Source organism: Engystomops pustulosus, unplaced genomic scaffold (assembly GCF_040894005.1).
Source record: "Engystomops pustulosus unplaced genomic scaffold, aEngPut4.maternal MAT_SCAFFOLD_710, whole genome shotgun sequence".
Taxonomy (NCBI): Eukaryota; Metazoa; Chordata; class Amphibia; order Anura; family Leptodactylidae; genus Engystomops; species Engystomops pustulosus.
The window spans coordinates 12,145-33,005 of record NW_027285589.1 but is presented as its reverse complement, the minus strand read 5'-3'; the positions used below and the strand labels follow the sequence as shown (position 1 = coordinate 33,005).

Genomic DNA, 20,861 nt, shown 5'->3' with positions numbered 1-20,861 from the left:
TCAGTGTGTGTCATTCATTAGAAGTGTCTCAGAGCAGAACTGGGGGCAACCAATCAGAGCTCAGCTTTCACTTTATAAACAGCTCTGGGAAAATGAAAGCTGAGTTCTGATTGGTTGCTATGGGCAACTATTCTGCTCTAACACCTCTAATGACGCTTCCTGTCCCCTCAGCCTCCACTTACATAACCCCTCCCCCCCAAGACCCCTCTAAAATACAGTCCCATGTAAAACATCACCTCAACATACAAACCATGCAGAACCATGTAAAAATATCCCCCCTCTCTCTTTTCATTATAAAATATACAGTCCCATGTGAAAAACTAAATGTTGCTCCGCCCCTTAAATAGAGTCCCATGTAATAACATCCTCCGAGCCCCGCCTCTTCTATTAAGAAGCCGCGCCCCCACAAGAAGCCACACCCACCAAGAAAACCGTCACTGAAGACACGGACAAACTGTCATCTGAGTAGCCCCGCCCTCCTCCGGATGACGTCACGCGTGTGCGGGAAAATGGCGGCCGCCTATTGGCTGTGCGGGTCTAGTCAGGAGCTGAGGCTGCAGACAGTCTAAAATGGCGCCTGCTCTATAGAAGACGGGTCCATGTGGTGAGGGGAGGGGGGTGCACAATCTGTGGTAAAACACAAGTGATTGTTTAAGATATTTCCTTCTCCTTCATCTGAGAACATTTTCATGTTTAAGAGATGGAAATGTGCAGTTTTATGAGATTTTTCTCACAAATTTCATATTTCTGACACGTTTTCGCCTTTTAGGACTTGGTTCATGTTTTTGACAGTTTTGAGTTATTCTGAGGTAAAATCTCCTCATAATTTACCTCAGAGATCTGCGACAGCTCAGGCCGTGTTCAGACTGGCTCCAGGGTTCGTCTCCGCCTGATCCTGCAGGCGACTAGTGGAGGCCAACGTGTTTTTGTCACGGGCTGCCCCATTTACCAGTATCAGATACAGGACAAAATGGCCGACCACGACCAACCGACCATGACTGACGGACCCCACTGGAAGAGCGCTGCTGCGTTACACTGTGTCAGTGCAGGCAGATTTTATATCACATGATGTGGGAAGGAAGGGAGAGGATTTTTTTCACATTTCATAAATTTCAAAAATTTAAATAAAACCCATTAAAAACACACAACATTATGGGGACGACTACTACACGAGGTGACGTTTTGTCGGAGTTAGTCAGGAGGAGGGGAATGGGTTAAAGGAAGGCGACACCTGATACGGATATTTGAGTGTGGACGCTTACTTTTACGTATGTTGTTAGTAGCAGCAGGACTGTGACACATGAATTTATACTCCAGGATTGTATATCCTCCAAGAGCACTGGGGGTCTATCCTCACACTGCTGTGCTCTGTGCAGCCAATGTTAGGTATTGTCCCTGCAGAGCCATGTAATCAGACCTTTGTGTATGTTGTTAGTAGCAGCAGGACTGTTTAATCAGACCTCACACTGCTGTGCTCTGTGCTCTCTGCAGCCAGTGTTATGTATTGTCCCTGGAGAGATGTGTAATCAGACCTCACACTGCTGTGCTCTGTGCTCTCTGCAGCCAGTGTTATGTATTGTCCCTGGAGAGATGTGTAATCAGACCTCACACTGCTGTGCTCTGTGCTCTCTGCAGCCAGTGTTATGTATTGTCCCTGGAGAGATGTGTAATCAGACCTCACACTGCTGTGCTCTGTGCTCTCTGCAGCCAGTGTTATGTATTGTCCCTGGAGAGATGTGTAATCAGACCTCACACTCCTGTGCTCTGTGCTCTCTGCAGCCAGTGTTATGTATTGTCCCTGGAGAGATGTGTAATCAGACCTCACACTGCTGTGCTCTGTGCTCTCTGCAGCCAGTGTTATGTACTGTCCCTGGAGAGATGTGTAATCAGACCTCACACTGCTGTGCTCTGTGCTCTCTGCAGCCAGTGTTATGTATTGTCCCTGGAGAGATGTGTAATCAGACCTCACACTGCTGTGCTCTGTGCTCTCTGCAGCCAGTGTTATGTATTGTCCCTGGAGAGATGTGTAATCAGACCTCACACTGCTGTGCTCTGTGCTCTCTGCAGCCAGTGTTATGTATTGTCCCTGGAGAGATGTGTAATCAGACCTCACACTGCTGTGCTCTGTGCTCTCTGCAGCCAGTGTTATGTATTGTCCCTGGAGAGATGTGTAATAAGACCTCACACTGCTGTGCTCTGTGCTCTCTGCAGCCAGTGTTATGTATTGTCCCTGGAGAGATGTGTAATCAGACCCCACACTGCTGTGCTCTTTGCTCTCTGCAGCCAGTGTTATGTATTGTCCCTGGAGAGATGTGTAATCAGACCTCACACTGCTGTGCTCTGTGCTCTCTGCAGCCAGTGTTATGTATTGTCCCTGGAGAGATGTGTAATAAGACCTCACACTGCTGTGCTCTGTGCTCTCTGCAGCCAGTGTTATGTATTGTCCCTGGAGAGATGTGTAATCAGACCTCACACTGCTGTGCTCTTTGCTCTCTGCAGCCAGGGTTATGTATTGTCCCTGGAGAGATGTGTAATCAGACCTCACACTGCTGTGCTCTGTGCTCTCTGCAGCCAGTGTTATGTATTGTCCCTGGAGAGATGTGTAATCAGACCTCACACTGCTGTGCTCTGTGCTCTCTGCAGCCAGGGTTATGTATTGTCCCTGGAGAGATGTGTAATCAGACCTCACACTGCTGTGCTCTGTGCTCTCTGCAGCCAGTGTTATGTATTGTCCCTGGAGAGATGTGTAATCAGACCTCACACTGCTGTGCTCTGTGCTCTCTGCAGCCAGTGTTATGTATTGTCCCAGGAGAGATGTGTAATCAGACCTCACACTGCTGTGCTCTGTGCTCTCTGCAGCCAGTGTTATGCATTGTCCCTGGAGAGATGTGTAATCAGGCCTCACACTGCTGTGCTCTGTGCTCTCTGCAGCCAGTGTTATGTATTGTCCCTGGAGAGATGTGTAATCAGGCCTCACACTGCTGTGCTCTGTGCTCTCTGCAGCCAGTGTTATGTATTGTCCCTGGAGAGATGTGTAATCAGACCTCACACTGCTGTGCTCTGTGCTCTCTGCAGCCAGTGTTATGTATTGTCCCTGGAGAGATGTGTAATCAGACCTCACACTGCTGTGCTCTGTGCTCTCTGCAGCCAGTGTTATGTATTGTCCCTGGAGAGATGTGTAATCAGACCTCACACTGCTGTGCTCTGTGCTCTCTGCAGCCAGTGTTATGTATTGTCCCTGGAGAGATGAGTAATCAGACCTCACACTGCTGTGCTCTGCGCTCTCTGCAGCCAGTGTTCTGTATTGTCCCTGGATAGATGTGTAATCAGACCTCACACTGCTGTGCTCTGTGCTCTCTGCAGCTAGTGTTATGTATTGTCCCTGGAGAGATGTGTAATCAGACCTCACACTGCTGTGCTCTGTGCTCTCTGCAGCCAGTGTTATGTAATGTCCCTGGAGAGATGTGTAATCAGACCTCACACTGCTGTGCTCTGTGCTCTCTGCCGCCAGTGTTATGTATTGTCCCTGGAGAGATGTGTAATCAGACCTCACACTGCTGTGCTCTGTGCTCTCTGCAGCCAGTGTTATGTATTATCCCTGGAGAGATGTGTAATCAGACCTCACACTGCTGTGCTCTGTGCTCTCTGCAGCCAGTGTTATGTATTGTCCCTGGAGAGATGTGTAATCAGACCTCACACTGCTGTGCTCTGTGCTCTCTGCCGCCAGTGTTATGTATTGTCCTTGGAGAGATGTGTAATCAGACCTCACACTGCTGTGCTCTGTGCTCTCTGCAGCCAGTGTTATGTATTGTCCCTGGAGAGATGTGTAATCAGACCTCACACTGCTGTGCTCTGTGCTCTCTGCCGCCAGTGTTATGTTTTGTCCTTGGAGAGATGTGTAATCAGACCTCACACTGCTGTGCTCTGTGCTCTGCAGCCAGTGTTATGTACTGTCCCTGGAGAGATGTGTAATCAGACCTCACACTGCTGTGCTCTGTGCTCTCTGCAGCCAGTGTTATGTATTGTCCCTCGAGAGATGTGTAATCAGACCTCACACTGCTGTGCTCTGTGCTCTCTGCAGCCAGTGTTATGTATTGTCCCTGGAGAGATGTGTAATCAGACCTCACACTGCTGTGTTCTGTGCTCTCTGCAGGCAGTGTTATGTATTGTCCCTGGAGAGATATGTAATCAGACCTCACACTGCTGTGCTCTGTGCTCTCTACAGCCAGTGTTATGTATTGTCCCTGTAGAGATATGTAATCAGACCTCACACTGCTGTGCTCTGTGCTCTCTGCAGCCAGTGTTATGTATTGTCCCTGGAGAGATGTGTAATCAGACCTCACACTGCTGTGCTCTGTGCTCTCTGCAGCCAGTGTTATGTATTGTCCCTGGAGAGATGTGTAATCAGACCTCACACTGCTGTGCTCTGTGCTCTGCAGCCAGTGTTATGTACTGTCCCTGGAGAGATGTGTAATCAGACCTCACACTGCTGTGCTCTGTGCTCTCTGCAGCCAGTGTTATGTATTGTCACTAGAGAGATATGTAATCAGACCTCACACTGCTGTGCTCTGTGCTCTCTGCAGCCAGTGTTATGTATTGTCCCTGGAGAGATGTGTAATCAGACCTCACACTGCTGTGCTCTGTGCTCTCTGCAGCCAGTGTTATGTATTGTCCCTGGAGAGATGTGTGATCAGACCTCACAATGCTGTGCTCTGTGCTCTCTGCAGCCAGTGTTATGTACTGTCTCTGGAGAGATGTGTAATCAGACCTCACACTGCTGTGCTCTGTGCTCTCTGCAGCCAGTGTTATGTATTGTCCCTGGAGAGATGTGTAATCAGACCTCACACTGCTGTGCTCTGTGCTCTCTGCAGCCAGTGTTATATATTGTCCCTGGAGAGATGTGTAATCAGACCTCACACTGCTGTGCTCTGTGCTCTCTTCATCCAGTGTTATGTATTGTCCCTGGAGAGATGTGTAATCAGACCTCACACTGCTGTGCTCTGTGCTCTCTGCAGCCAGTGTTATGTATTGTCTCTGGAGAGATGTGTAATCAGAGCTCACACTGCTGTGCTCTGTGCTCTCTGCAGCCAGTGTTATGTACTGTCCCTGGAGAGATGTGTAATCAGACCTCACACTGCTGTGCTCTGTGCTCTCTGCAGCCAGTGTTATGTACTGTCCCTGGAGAGATGTGTAATCAGACCTCACACTGCTGTGCTCTGTGCTCTCTGCAGCCAGTGTTATGTATTCTCCCTGGAGAGATGTGTAATCAGACCTCACACTGCTGTGCTCTGTGCTCTCTGCAGCCAGTGTTATGTATTGTCCCTGGAGAGATGTGTAATCAGACCTCACACTGCTCTGCTCTGTGCTCTCTGCAGCCAGTGTTATGTACTGTCCCTGGAGAGATGTGTAATCAGACCTCACACTGCTGTGCTCTGTGCTCTCTGCAGCCAGTGTTATGTATTGTCCCTGGAGAGATGTGTAATCAGACCTTACACTGCTGTGCTCTGTGCTCTCTGCAGCCAGTGTTATGTATTGTCCCTGGAGAGATGTGTAATCAGACCTCACACTGCTGTGCTCTGTGCTCTCTGCAGCCAGTGTTATGTATTGTCCCTGGAGAGATGTGTAATCAGACCTCACACTGCTGTGCTCTGTGCTCTCTGCAGCCAGTGTTATGTACTGTCCCTGGAGAGATGTGTAACCAGACCTCACACTGCTGTGCTCTCTGCAGCCAGTGTTATGTATTGCCCCTGGAGATATGTGTAATCAGACCTCACACTGCTGTGCTCTGTGCTCTCTGCAGCCAGTGTTAGGTATTGTCCCTGGAGAGATGTGTAATCAGACCTCACACTGCTGTGCTCTGTGCTCTCTGCAGCCAGTGTTATGTATTGTCCCTGGAGAGATGTGTAATCAGACCTCACACTGCTGTGCTCTGTGCTCTCTGCACCCAGTGTTATGTATTGTCCCTGGAGAGATGTGTAATCAGACCTCACACTGCTATGCTCTGTGCTCTCTGCAGCCAGTGTTATGTATTGTACCTGGAGAGATGTGTAATCAGACCTCACACTGCTGTGCTCTGTGCTCTCTGCAGCCAGTGTTATGTATTGTCCCTGGAGAGATGTGTAATCAGACCTCACACTGCTGTGCTCTGTGCTCTCTGCAGCCAGTGTTATGTATTGTCCCTGGAGAGATGAGTAATCAGACCTCACACTGCTGTGCTCTGTGCTCTCTGCAGCCAGTGTTATGTATTGTCCCTGGAGAGATGCGTAATCAGACCTTACACTGCTGTGCTCTGTGCTCTCTGCATCCAGTGTTATGTATTGTCTCTGGAGAGATGTGTAATCAGACCTCACACTGCTGTGCTCTGTGCTCTCTGCAGCCAGTGTTATGTATTGTCCCTGGAGAGATGTGTAATCAGACCTCACACTGCTGTGCTCTGTGCTCTCTGCAGCCAGTGTTATGTATTGTCCCTGGAGAGATGTGTAATCAGACCTCACACTGCTGTGCTCTGTGCTCTCTGCAGCCAGTGTTATATACTGTCCCTGGATAGATGTGTAATCAGACCTCACACTGCTGTGCTCCGTGCTCTCTGCAGCCAGTGTTATGTATTGTCCCTGGAGAGATGTGTAATCAGACCTCACACTGCTGTGCTCTCTGCAGCCAGTGTTATGTATTGTCCCTGGAGAGATGTGTAATCAGACCTCACACTGCTGTGCTCTGTGCTCTCTGCAGTCAGTGTTATGTATTGTCCCTGGAGAGATGTGTAATCAGACCTCACACTGCTGTGCTCTGTGATCTCTGCAGCCAGTGTTATGTATTGTCCCTGGAGAGATGTGTAATCAGACCTCACACTGCTGTGCTCTGTGCTCTCTGCAGCCAGTGTTATGTATTGTCCCTGGAGAGATGTGTAATCAGACCTCACACTGCTGTGCTCTGTGCTCTCTGCAGCCAGTGTTATGTAGTGTCCCTGGAGAGATGTGTAATCAGACCTCACACTGCTGTGCTCTGTGCTCTCTGCAGCCAGTGTTATGTATTGTCCCTGGAGAGATGTATAATCAGACCTCACACTGCTGTGCTCTGTGCTCTCTGCAGCCAGTGTTATGTATTGTCCCTGGAGAGATGTGTAACCAGACCTTTGTGTATGTTGTAGCAGCGGGACTGTGAAATATGGAATTTTATTCCAGTATTGTAAGGGAGGGAGCGTGTCCTCACACTGCTGTGCTCTGTGCCATCTCCATTACATAACAATAAATAACCTTTAATTACAAAAACATTAAAACCTTGTCTCTTTTTTGCAGTGCTGATGGTCCGGAACATCTGATAATCCGGTCACTAGGCGTCCCAGCAGAGGTGAGTGCGGGGGTCCCGCTCCGGGGTTACGCCGGGATCACTAACAATGTAGATTGCAGAGGCGGGGAGTGCTCTGTAGGGGGCGCTCTGTGTAATACAAGCTCTGCATACAAGCGGTGGAGACTGAGAATAAGGGTACATCCTGCAGAGGAGGGATAATAATGTACAACCCCTTTAAATGAGTGAGAGCTGAGGTGCAGTAACTCAGTCCAGCCACTAAACAGAGACTGGAGCTGTACTGTCAGAGGCGGGAGGAATCCTGGTTGTTGGGGGTCCGGATCCCACTCATCTCATAGCCGACTCAGGCCTGACTGAACCTCAAATCACTGAACTTAGTGGACATGGCCCATGGAAATCTGGCCTTAAAGGTCAGACCCCGGGTGTTTAACCCCTTACACGCCGCGGTCAAGCATGACCGCGGCGTGCAAGTGTGTCCCACGTGGATCGGAACCCCCCCGGCGTGCTTATCAGGGGTTCCGATCCCTCCTGCCGCTGCCCCGGGTCCGGCGAGTGACCCGAGGCTTCCGGCTCCTCTTCTCGCCGGGTCCTGCCAGGAAGGTGTGCCAGGAAGGTGTGCCAGGAAGGTGTGCGCGGCACACTCAGTTACTTACACTATACACTGCAATACAAGTATATTGCAGTGTAGAGGCTTGAACAAGTGATCGGATGATGATCGCTTGTTCAAGCCAAAAGGTGGAAAATGTAAAAAAGTAAAAAAAAAAAAGATTAATCATTTTATAATAATAATGAAATAAATAAAATAAAGTCCCATAATCTCCCCAGTTACACATATAATGCAACTACAGTGTATAAAACACACGAAAAATCTACATATTTGGTATTAATCTGTACAATAAATCTAAATCAATATTGAACCCGCTCGGTGAACGATGAAAAAAAAAAAACTACGAAAAGCTTCCCGTAATATACAATTTTTCATCAAACACCATCACAAAAAATGTTCTAAAAAGTGATCAAAAAAAGTTACGTTCCCTAATATGATACGACTGAATAAAACAACTCTTTACGCAAAAAATAAGCCCTCAACCAGATCTAACAACAGAAAAATACAGAAGTTCTGCCCCTGAAAAGTTGTCAATAGTAAAAACAATGCGATTTTCTCCAATATTGGTTTTCCTCAGTAAAATTGAGCAAAGATAAGAAAAACGATATAAATGAGGAATCACCGTAACCGTAGTGACCAGAGAATAAAGATAACATATTATTTTTACGTTACGGTGAGCGGGGGGAAAAAAATGCTAAAAATCCAAAATAAAAATTGATGATTTTGTTTGTGTCCCCCTTGAAATAGTTAATAAAATCTCATGAATAAGCTTTAGACTCCAAAAATTAATTATCTATACATTGTATCTCATCCCGTAAATAATAAGCCTCATATGTTTGGATTACCAAAAAAAATTACAATGTATAGGTGGTACAATGTGACAATACAAATCTGCTGTGAATAGCGCTGTTTTGACCCTATGCTCGGCCGTGCGCCCGTACAGCAGACTACCACCACATATGGGGGATCAGTACACTCGGGAGAAATTGGGCATTAGACGTTGCAGAGCGTTTCATCATTTTATTTATTATGAAACTGTCAGTTTTGGCCTAAATTCATGTATTTTCCAAAAAAATTCAATCTTGGTTTTCATTGGTGCCGGTATTGCAGCTCAGCTGTAGATGAATGGAACCGAGCTGTAATACCAGCACGAGCCATAGTCAGGGGAGGCGCTGAGCTGTAATACCAGCACGAGCCATAGTCAGGGGAGGCGCTGAGCTGTAATACCAGCACGAGCCATAGTCAGGGGAGGCGCTGAGCTGCAATACCAGCACGAGCCATAGTCAGGGGAGGCGCTGAGCTGTAATACCAGCACGAGCCATAGTCAGGGGAGGCGCTGAGCTGCAATACCAGCACGAGCCATAGTCAGGGGAGGCGCTGAGCTGTAATACCAGCACGAGCCATAGTCAGGGGAGGCGCTGAGCTGTAATACCAGCACGAGCCATAGTCAGGGGAGGCGCTGAGCTGTAATACCAGCACGAGCCATAGTCAGGGGAGGCGCTGAGCTGCAATACCAGCACGAGCCATAGTCAGGGGAGGCGCTGAGCTGTAATACCAGCACGAGCCATAGTCAGGGGAGGCGCTGAGCTGCAATACCAGCACGAGCCATAGTCAGGGGAGGCGCTGAGCTGTAATACCAGCACAAGCCATAGTCAGGGGAGGCGCTGAGCTGTAATACCAGCACAAGCCATAGTCAGGGGAGGCGCTGAGCTGTAATACCAGCATGAGCCATAGTCAGGGGAGGCGCTGAGCTGCAATACCAGCACGAGCCATAGTCAGGGGAGGCGCCGAGCTGTAATACCAGCACGAGCCATAGTCAGGGGAGGCGCTGAGCTGTAATACCAGCACGAGCCATAGTCAGGGGAGGCGCTGAGCTGTAATACCAGCACGAGCCATAGTCAGGGGAGGCGCTGAGCTGTAATACCAGCACGAGCCATAGTCAGGGGAGGCGCTGAGCTGCAATACCAGCACGAGCCATAGTCAGGGGAGGCGCTGAGCTGTAATACCAGCACAAGCCATAGTCAGGGGAGGCGCTGAGCTGTAATACCGGCACGAGCCATAGTCAGGGGAGGCGCTGAGCTGTAATACCGGCACGAGCCATAGTCAGGGGAGGCGCTGAGCTGTAATACCAGCACGAGCCATAGTCAGGGGAGGCGCTGAGCTGTAATACCAGCATGAACCATAGTCAGGGGAGGCGCTGAGCTGTAATACCAGCACGAGCCATAGTCAGGGGAGGCGCTGAGCTGCAATACCAGCACGAGCCATAGTCAGGGGAGGCGCTGAGCTGTAATACCAGCACGAGCCATAGTCAGGGGAGGCGCTGAGCTGCAATACCAGCACGAGCCATAGTCAGGGGAGGCGCTGAGCTGTAATACCAGCACGAGCCATAGTCAGGGGAGGCGCCGAGCTGTAATACCAGCACGAGCCATAGTCAGGGGAGGCGCCGAGCTGTAATACCAGCACGAGCCATAGTCAGGGGAGGCGCTGAGCTGTAATACCAGCACGAGCCATAGTCAGGGGAGGCGCTGAGCTGTAATACCAGCACGAGCCATAGTCAGGGGAGGCGCTGAGCTGTAATACCAGCACAAGCCATAGTCAGGGGAGGCGCTGAGCTGTAATACCAGCACGAGCCATAGTCAGGGGAGGCGCTGAGCTGTAATACCAGCACGAGCCATAGTCAGGGGAGGCGCTGAGCTGTAATACCAGCACGAGCCATAGTCAGGGGAGGCGCTGAGCTGTAATACCAGCACGAGCCATAGTCAGGGGAGGCGCTGAGCTGTAATACCAGCACGAGCCATAGTCAGGGGAGGCGCTGAGCTGTAATACCAGCACGAGCCATAGTCAGGGGAGGCGCTGAGCTGTAATACCAGCACGAGGCATAGTCAGGGGAGGCGCTGAGCTGTAATACCAGCACGAGGCATAGTCAGGGGAGGCGCTGAGCTGTAATACCAGCACGAGCCATAGTCAGGGGAGGCGCTGAGCTGTAATACCAGCATGAGCCATAGTCAGGGGAGGCGCTGAGCTGTAATACCAGCACGAGCCATAGTCAGGGGAGGCGCTGAGCTGCAATACCGGCACAAGCCATAGTCAGGGGAGGCGCTGAGCTGTAATACCAGCACGAGCCATAGTCAGGGGAGGCGCTGAGCTGTAATACCAGCACAAGCCATAGTCAGGGGAGGCGCTGAGCTGTAATACCAGCACGAGCCATAGTCAGGGGAGGCGCTGTTTTTGGAAGAAAGCAGACTTGTTTTCATCCTCCAGACGACCTCTTTAGGGAAACAATGTACCAGATCTCCAGCTGTAACGCAGTGTGGACACAAGTCTCATAAACTGAGACAAAGCAAATGGCCGGCAGACAATAATGAGAGTAACATTGTAGGTGATAAGGGGCCCCGACACTGCAGAGATAAGAGGCCCCGACACTGCAGAGATAAGAGGCCCCGACACTGCAGAGATAAGAGGCCCCCCCCCCCGACACTGCAGAGATAAGAGGCCCCCCCCCTCCCCCGACACTGCAGAGATAAGAGGCCCCGACACTGCAGAGATAAGAGGCCCCCCCCCCCGACACTGCAGAGATAAGAGGCCCCCCCGACACTGCAGAGATAAGAGGCCCCCCCGACACTGCAGAGATAAGAGGCCCCCCCGACACTGCAGAGATAAGAGGCCCCCCCGACACTGCAGAGATAAGAGGCCCCCCCGACACTGCAGAGATAAGAGGCCCCCCCGACACTGCAGAGATAAGAGGCCCCCCCGACACTGCAGAGATAAGAGGCCCCCCCGACACTGCAGAGATAAGAGGCCCCCCCGACACTGCAGAGATAAGAGGCCCCCCCGACACTGCAGAGATAAGAGGCCCCCCCGACACTGCAGAGATAAGAGGCCCCCCCGACACTGCAGAGATAAGAGGCCCCCCCGACACTGCAGAGATAAGAGGCCCCCCCGACACTGCAGAGATAAGAGGCCCCCCCGACACTGCAGAGATAAGAGGCCCCCCCGACACTGCAGAGATAAGAGGCCCCCCCGACACTGCAGAGATAAGAGGCCCCCCCGACACTGCAGAGATAAGAGGCCCCCCCGACACTGCAGAGATAAGAGGCCCCCCCGACACTGCAGAGATAAGAGCCCCCCCCGACACTGCAGAGATAAGAGGCCCCCCCGACACTGCAGAGATAAGAGGCCCCCCCGACACTGCAGAGATAAGAGGCCCCCCCGACACTGCAGAGATAAGAGGCCCCCCCGACACTGCAGAGATAAGAGGCCCCCCCGACACTGCAGAGATAAGAGGCCCCCCCGACACTGCAGAGATAAGAGGCCCCCCCGACACTGCAGAGATAAGAGGCCCCCCCGACACTGCAGAGATAAGAGGCCCCCCCGACACTGCAGAGATAAGAGGCCCCCCCGACACTGCAGAGATAAGAGGCCCCCCCGACACTGCAGAGATAAGAGGCCCCCCCGACACTGCAGAGATAAGAGGCCCCCCCGACACTGCAGAGATAAGAGGCCCCCCCGACACTGCAGAGATAAGAGGCCCCCCCGACACTGCAGAGATAAGAGGCCCCCCCGACACTGCAGAGATAAGAGGCCCCCCCGACACTGCAGAGATAAGAGGCCCCCCCGACACTGCAGAGATAAGAGGCCCCCCCGACACTGCAGAGATAAGAGGCCCCCCCGACACTGCAGAGATAAGAGGCCCCCCCGACACTGCAGAGATAAGAGGCCCCCCCGACACTGCAGAGATAAGAGGCCCCCCCCGACACTGCAGAGATAAGAGGCCCCCCCCGACACTGCAGAGATAAGAGGCCCCCCCGACACTGCAGAGATAAGAGGCCCCCCCGACACTGCAGAGATAAGAGGCCCCCCCGACACTGCAGAGATAAGAGGCCCCCCCGACACTGCAGAGATAAGAGGCCCCCCCGACACTGCAGAGATAAGAGGCCCCCCCGACACTGCAGAGATAAGAGGCCCCCCCCGACACTGCAGAGATAAGAGGCCCCCCCGACACTGCAGAGATAAGAGGCCCCCCCGACACTGCAGAGATAAGAGGCCCCGACACTGCAGAGATAAGAGGCCCCCCCGACACTGCAGAGATAAGAGGCCCCGACACTGCAGAGATAAGAGGCCCCGACACTGCAGAGATAAGAGGCCCCCCCCCCGACACTGCAGAGATAAGAGGCCCCGACACTGCAGAGATAAGAGGCCCCGACACTGCAGAGATAAGAGGCCCCGACACTGCAGGGATAAGAGGCCCCCCCGACACTGCAGGTTATAGACACTTCCTCTAAGTCTTGTCTCGTGTGTGTTCAGACTGTGCAGGTAACAGGAAAACAAGCAAACAGCACATAGATAGTGCACCCCAACCTCCAAACCCCCCAATATCACCAGCACTGCGCTACATTGTATGGAAATTACATGGGGCCATAGGTCCTGCAGATAGAGGTCCTGCATGGTGTTATAGGTGACAGCACACAGGACCTCCCCAGGATCCACAGTCCCTGTTTCCCCGCAGCTTCCCAGGACATTGTATGGATATTACATGGGGCCACTAGGACGTGTCATGTAGAGGTCCTGCACAGTGTTACAGGTGATAGCACACAGGACCTCCCCGGGATTCACAGTCCCTGTTTCCCGCAGCTTCCCAGGACATTGTATGGATATTACATGGGGCCACTAGGATGTGTCATGTAGAGGTCCTGCACGGTGTTATAGGTGACAGCACACAGGACCTCCCCAGGATCCACAGTCCCTGATTCCCCGCAGCTTCCCAGGACATTGTATGGATATTACATGGGGCCACTAGGACGTGTCATGTAGAGGTCCTGCACGGTGTTATAGGTGACAGCACACAGGACCTCCCCAGGATCCACAGTCCCTGATTCCCACAACTTCCCCGGACATTGTATGGATATTACATGGGGCCACTAGGACGTGTCATGTAGAGGTCCTGCACAGTGTTACAGGTGACAGCACAAAGGACCTCCCCGGGATTCACAGTCCCTGATTCCCACAACTTCCCCGGACATTGTATGGATATTACATGGGGCCACTAGGACGTGTCATGTAGAGGTCCTGCACGGTGTTATAGATGACAGCACACAGGACCTCCCCGGGATTCACAGTCCCTGATTCCCACAACTTCCCCAGACATTGTATGGATATTACATGGGACCACTAGGACGTGTCATGTAGAGGTCCTGCACGGTGTTATAGATGACAGCACACAGGACCTCCCCGGGATTCCACAGTCCCGGTTTCCCCGCAGCGGTTCCACCTGGTCGGACAAGTTAATCAGAGTCTCTGTCTGTAGTTACACACAATAGTAACCACGTTGTCTCCTCACAGCCTCCCCGGGGGAGAGAACCAACCATTGTCCCAACTGCAGCAACCACAACTCTCTGCAACGTGCTGGATACAAACAGAGTTCCCATAGCAGCCGAGAGAGAAGAAGGAGGTATCCGAGCCGCCGAGAGCCTCAGTCCTCGCTGCCTCCAGCCCCTGCACATGAACTGAACAAATCTCTGCCATCCCGGTACAGACATGGACGAGCCGGCGGCCCCCAACACCGACAAGAGGCTGCAATTCATAGAGGAATACGTCCTGAAGACCCTGAAGCTGAAGCCCGAGCGCTGGCACAAGTGTCTGTCCACCGAGGACAACCGCAGCGTCTTCCAGGACTTCCTGGAGAAGGCCGATCACATGGTGCTGGTGGTGGCCCTCAGCCCGGCCGGACTGCTGGTGCCCATGCTGGAGTACCCCAACTCCACCAAGAATAAAGCCGTCTACTTCCTGAAGAGGCCCAACGTCTTCCTGAGCCCCGACTCCATGAAGAGCAGCCTGGTGTACGGGGACCTGTCCTACGCCCCCCTGGATCACTTCTCCGCACTGGTGGAAGAGGTAAGAAACGCAGAACCCTCCACATCTCAGGATATTTGCATATGTGCGGATTATGTGCGGATTATGTGCGGATTTTACCTGCAGATTTTGGTGCGGAAAATACAAAATACAACACAGAAGCATCTAAGTGATGGGATTTGGAAGTAACAAAGATGATGGGGGTTTTTTTTCCCCTGTGGAAAATATAATAATGATTACGTCACTTTTCTTGCGCGTAGATGCAGATTTTTTTATAAAAATTTTTTTTTTAAATTGAAGTCTATTTGCATGTGAAAATCTGCATCGAATCTGCACCATGACACGGATATGATGCAGGTTTAAGCTTGAAATGATCAGGTGAAACAAAGCAGGTAAAAAACAAAAAAAAAAAAAACATGTAGAAAAAAAAACGCACGTAAATCTGCATCTAAAATGCACTACAAATAACACAAATACAAAAAAAAACCACACATATTTAATGCACCTTTTCCGCATGACAATCTGCAATGTGTGCACGTAGCCTAAAACTTTGCTCCTCCAACTTTGAGGGCGCGTTCACACGTTGCGTTTTGACCTGCGTTTTCATTGCGTTTGAAACGCATATACAACAGCTGAGGAGAGGTGATTTGCCTAATTACAACGAAGCGTTAACACATGCGTTTTGTTAACGCATGCGATAACATTGCGTTTACAAACGTAAACGGTAATGTAATTAGGCAAATTACCAGCTGTTGTATATGCGTTTCAAACGCAACCAAAACGCAACGTATGAACGCGCCCTGACAGATCCCAGTATAACACCTTGACCTTGAACGTGACACAGGGACCTCAGGCTCTGTTCACACTGCGCAGTCATTTCACGCCGTTTTGTGATTTTTGCAAAAATTGGACAAAACACTGCAAAAATTACAGCCCAGAAATCAATGAAAACTGGAGCACAGAGATGCGAGAACAACATGGGTCACAGTATCATGAAAGGTTCTGTAGTTTCCTATAGGCTCAGTGTTCTGATTTCCTCTCCATTTTCAAGATTCCTGCTTCCTGTCAGTGAATGGAAATATTGTTTACATGCAAAAGACTGACCTGATCTCGTCAGATAGGATATTTATTAGAGCTGAAGCGTTCTATCATTGTCAGTCTGTGACACGGACCACGCGTGGCCTGACCACATGATAAGATTGCTGGGTGCCCAAAAACAGTCAAGCAAACAGCATCAGCTACTTGTGTCTCTCCCATAGAAGTGAATGAGGAGCCGGCAGCATGCTGGGCCTACAGGATGGGGTGTCAGGGCGCCTCTGTTTTCAGTATAGTTGTTGGTCTCACATATGTCCGGAGGCTTTGTCATTAAAGGGATTGTCCTGCTTTCTTCTAAAAACAGCGCCACTCCAGAGCATGGCTGGTGCTGGTATTGCATCTCAGCCGTATAGAGACGAATGGAGCTTAGTCGTAATACCATGCACTATCCATGGTAAGGAGAGAAGAATTGCTTGGATGTAAGTGGACATATTTTCCGACCTCCAGACACCCCCTTTAATACCCGAGACAAGAGGATTCCTGTATATAAGTGTATATTCACTCGCTGCAGATTGTTGCAGAGATCCGATCACCTTTCACTGAGGCAACGTCACTCAGAGGAGGGTAAGGAACCTCACTATATAGGTAAAATTATGTTTCCATTCACTAACAGCAAGCAGAGATCTTGTAGGTGGAGAATAATTGAAACAATGGGGCTGATTTACTAATTTTGTCTAAGATTATTGAGGCAGTGACAAGTAAAATGAAGAGAGCGCAGCACTCCTTAGGATAATTGACAATCCCTTTAAGGCTCCATTTACATGATTCACACAGCTGATGGTTTGTTACAGTGACGCAGCAGCACAATTCTTGATCCTCCTGTAGGATCAATGCCTCTGGGGGACACTACCCTGAATGGTGCCATCTAAATTCAGGGTTCAGTATGTGTTGTGACCTTGGATGCATTAAAGGGGTTGTCTAGTAATTAAAAAACATGGCTGCTTTCTTTATAAAAATAGCGCCACACCTGGGTGTAGGTTTTGCGTGGTATTACAGCTCAGCCCTTACAAATTAAAGGGATTTTCCCACAAAACAGCAAGTTAAGCCTTCTCCATGGAATAGGGCCTAACCTGCTGATTGGTGGGGCCTAAGGGTGAAGACACACATGGCGTTTTTGGGCCGTTTTTACTAAGTGCGTTTTCAGATCGTTAAAAACGCATGCTTTAAAAAACGCATCAGTTTTTTAAAAACGCATGCATTTTTGTCCGTTTTTCAGTGCACAATTTCGAAAAAACGGACAAAAACGCATGCGTTTTCAAAAAACGGATGCGTTTTTTAACGCATGCGTTTTTAACGATCTGAAAACACACTTAGTAAAAACGGCCCAAAAACGCCATGTGTGTCTTCACCCTAAGTGATGAGACCCCCACAGATCACGAGAACGGGGGGGTCTGTGGTACGTCCTTCGGACCACTCGTCGTTTCCCGTGAAGAGACGAGCGTGCATGTCCGTTTTGCTCCCTTCATCTATATGGAGATGCTTTTGGGGAGCAATGAGGGGTCAGGTGGAAGTTTCTCGGACCCCATTGGACCCCCCCTGCTCTTGTGATGTGTGGGGTCTCAAATCCGCTTGATAATTCTGAGTTGTAATAGCACATTTTTCCCCAGGGGAGGCGCTGTTTTATAGAAAGCAGTCTATAGGCTGGTCAATGACAGTGACCTGATTTATCCCATGAATCTTCAGTGTCGCGCCCCCAGTGGCTGAGGTTTTGGTCCTGTGTATCAGGCAGAGGACACGTATATGTATCCTTATACCTAGTGCCCATGTGTAGCCATTCATTTATCCAATTTTTTCAGATTTTTTATTCCCATCATTCCATGGTCTCATACAGACGTGTAATGTGCACCATATGTCAGCATCATAACCCCGGGGTCCTAGGTCCCAGCCGACATCCAGTCACTATTACACTGATCAAATATGGCCGCCTGCAGGAGGCCTATGGGCCCGAATCTGGGCTACAAATTTTTTTTCAGTGCATGAATAAGATTCCAGCATGACAGTATAGACTGACACATAGCCAGATCATTAATAATGCAGGTTCAGAGCGTGCAGGGATCTGTATTAGTAACTGGTTCCCATGTAGTCCCTGATCACTGACCCAGTGCTCGACCTGCTCACCCCTGGTTCTGCATATCCTGCGCCCATTCTGGTACAAGATGAATAATGCAGGTTGTTACGGCCTCGGCGCCCTCCTGCCGCTTTATACATCACATCCTATTAATGGATTAAAATAAAAGCAGAGACAATGGCTGATATTATAATAAAGGAGGGCTCCGGTTACCTCTCACCCCGGCTCCGGGGCTCCTTGGCATCACTGTGAGAACGGGTCGCTGCGTTACTACAGAACCGTCCGGGATTGAATGACATCAAGTGCCCGGTGCCAGCCATAAAGGGGGTTCTTGGGGTCACGGCCCATCCTGGCAGGGATCTGTAACACTGTTCATCCTGCTCTGCCTTCTTCATGAACTCAAATCCAGAATGTCAGCGAAGACTGACACAGCGACATGTTATTGATAAAAGAGGAACCTGGAATGTGTAGAACAATCTGGTATAGTGTCCTAACTGATACATAGTAACAAAACTTCACCTGTGTGAGCAGGGCAGGTAATGATAGCTTTGTATACATGGCAGGAGATACATAGAGGATTGATAGCAGATGCAAATATTCAGATTCTGTGTACAAATACAAATGTTTCCATTCACTGACAGCAAGAAGAATTCTGGGAAATGGGGGAAACTTTAGAATGAAGTGGCAGTGAGTTTATGTAACTGGCTCTTCTGATTGGATGTAGATGAACTGGCGCACATTTATTAAAGTGTCTGCGCCAGTTTTGTGTCCGACAAGACAGAAACTATCTGCATCTTAGGCTGCATTCACACGTTTCGTTAAGACGTGCGGTTTCAAAGAGATCTGTCTAATTACATTGCTGTCAGCATTGTGTTGACGTAAACGCATGTGTTAATATCATGTCAAAACATGGGTTTGTTCACGCAGGCGTTAACTTTGCTTTAATTGGGCGAATCTCCTCTTCTCAGCTGTTGCGATGCGTTCGAAAATGCACGTGTTAACGCAAACAAAACGCAACGCGTGAACGCCGCCTAAAGCGTCTGTTACTGCTTGGTCGGACTGTGCGCTACATTTACCACTGACGCTCTCCACAATTTTGTAGCATGAATAAAGTGCACCAAAAAAAATGGTGCAGGGGGGGCTCCAAATTCATGATTCAAATATGGTGGAGCGGGGAGCTGATGGCTGCACAGTTTGTATGGTGGAGCAGGGAGCTGATGGCTCCACAGTCTGTATGGTGGAGCAGGGAGCTGATGGCTGCACAATCTGTATGGTGGAGCAGGGAGCTGATGGCTGCACAGTCTGTATGGTGGAGCAGGGAGCTGATGGCTGCACAGTTTGTATGGTGGAGCAGGGAGCTGAGGGTGGGACAGTCTGTATGGTGGAGCAGGGAGCTGATGGCTGCACAGTCTGTATGGTGGGGCAGGGAGCTGATGGCTGCACAGTCTGTATGGTGGAGCAGGGAGCTGATGGCTGCACAGTTTGTATGGTGGAGCAGGGAGCTAAGGGTGGGACAGTCTGTATGGTGGAGCAGGGAGCTGATGGCTGCACAGTCTGTATGGTGGAGCAGGGAGCTGATGGCTGCACAGTTTGTATGGTGGAGCAGGGAGCTGATGGCTGCACAGTCTGTATGGTGGAGCAGGGAGCTGAGGTTGGGACAGTTTGTATGGTGGAGCAGGGAGCTGAGGGTGGGACAGTCTGTATGGTGGAGCAGGGAGCTGATGGCTGCACAGTTTGTATGGTGGAGCAGGGAGCTGATGGCTGCACAGTCTGTATGGTGGAGCAGGGAGCTGAGGTTGGGACAGTCTGTATGGTGGAGCAGGGAGCTGATGGCTGCACAGTTTGTATGGTGGAGCAGGGAGCTGAGGGTGGGACAGTCTGTATGGTGGAGCAGGGAGCTGATGGCAGCAGAGTCTGTATGGTGGAGCAGGGAGCTGAGGGTGGGACAGTCTGTATGGTGGAGCAGGGAGCTGATGGCTGCACAGTTTGTATGATTGAGCAGGGAGCTGATGACTGCACAGTTTGTATGGTGGAGCAGGGAGCTGATGACTGCACAGTCTGTATGGTGAAGTAGGGAGCTGATGGAGGCACAGTCTGTATGGTGGAGCAGGGAGCTGAGGGTGGGACAGTCTGTATGGTGGAGCAGGGAGCTGATGGCTGCACAGTTTGTATGGTGGAGCAGGGAGCTGAGGGTGGGACAGTCTGTATGGTGGAGCAGGGAGCTGATGGCTGCACAGTCTGTATGGTGGAGCAGGGAGCTAAGGGTGGGACAGTCTGTATGGTGGAGCAGGGAGCTGATGGCTGCACAGTTTGTATGGTGGAGCAGGGAGCTGATGGCTGCACAGTCTGTATGGTGGAGCAGGGAGCTGATGGCTGCACAGTTTGTATGGTGGAGCAGGGAGCTAAGGGTGGGACAGTCTGTATGGTGGAGCAGGGAGCTGATGGCTGCACAGTTTGTATGGTGGAGCAGGGAGCTGATGGCTGCACAGTCTGTATGGTGGAGCAGGGAGCTGAGGTTGGGACAGTTTGTATGGTGGAGCAGGGAGCTGAGGGTGGGACAGTCTGTATGGTGGAGCAGGGAGCTGATGGCTGCACAGTTTGTATGGTGGAGCAGGGAGCTGAGGGTGGGACAGTCTGTATGGTGGAGCAGGGAGCTGATGGCTGCACAGTTTGTATGGTGGAGCAGGGAGCTGAGGGTGGGACAGTCTGTATGGTGGAGCAGGGAGCTGATGGCAGCAGAGTCTGTATGGTGGAGCAGGGAGCTGAGGGTGGGACAGTCTGTATGGTGGAGCAGGGAGCTGATGGCTGCACAGTTTGTATGATTGAGCAGGGAGCTGATGACTGCACAGTTTGTATGGTGGAGCAGGGAGCTGATGACTGCACAGTCTGTATGGTGAAGTAGGGAGCTGGTGGAGGCACAGTCTGTATGGTGGAGCA

The 20,861-nt window shown here is 50.7% G+C and overlaps 1 protein-coding gene across 1 annotated transcript in view; it reads left to right on the top strand.

Annotated features, from left to right (window-relative positions):
* Positions 1–465: 465 nt before the first annotated feature.
* LOC140112350 (dynein beta chain, ciliary-like) overlaps positions 466–20,861 on the top strand; it is a gene marked incomplete at its 3' end in the record, with an annotated part of 32,021 nt that continues 11,625 nt past the window's right edge. The window contains exons 1-3 of the mRNA XM_072132461.1: positions 466–604; positions 7,296–7,347; positions 14,252–14,803. Coding sequence (XP_071988562.1) covers positions 14,447–14,803 — 357 coding nt within the window. The remainder of the gene's footprint in view (positions 605–7,295; positions 7,348–14,251; positions 14,804–20,861) is intronic.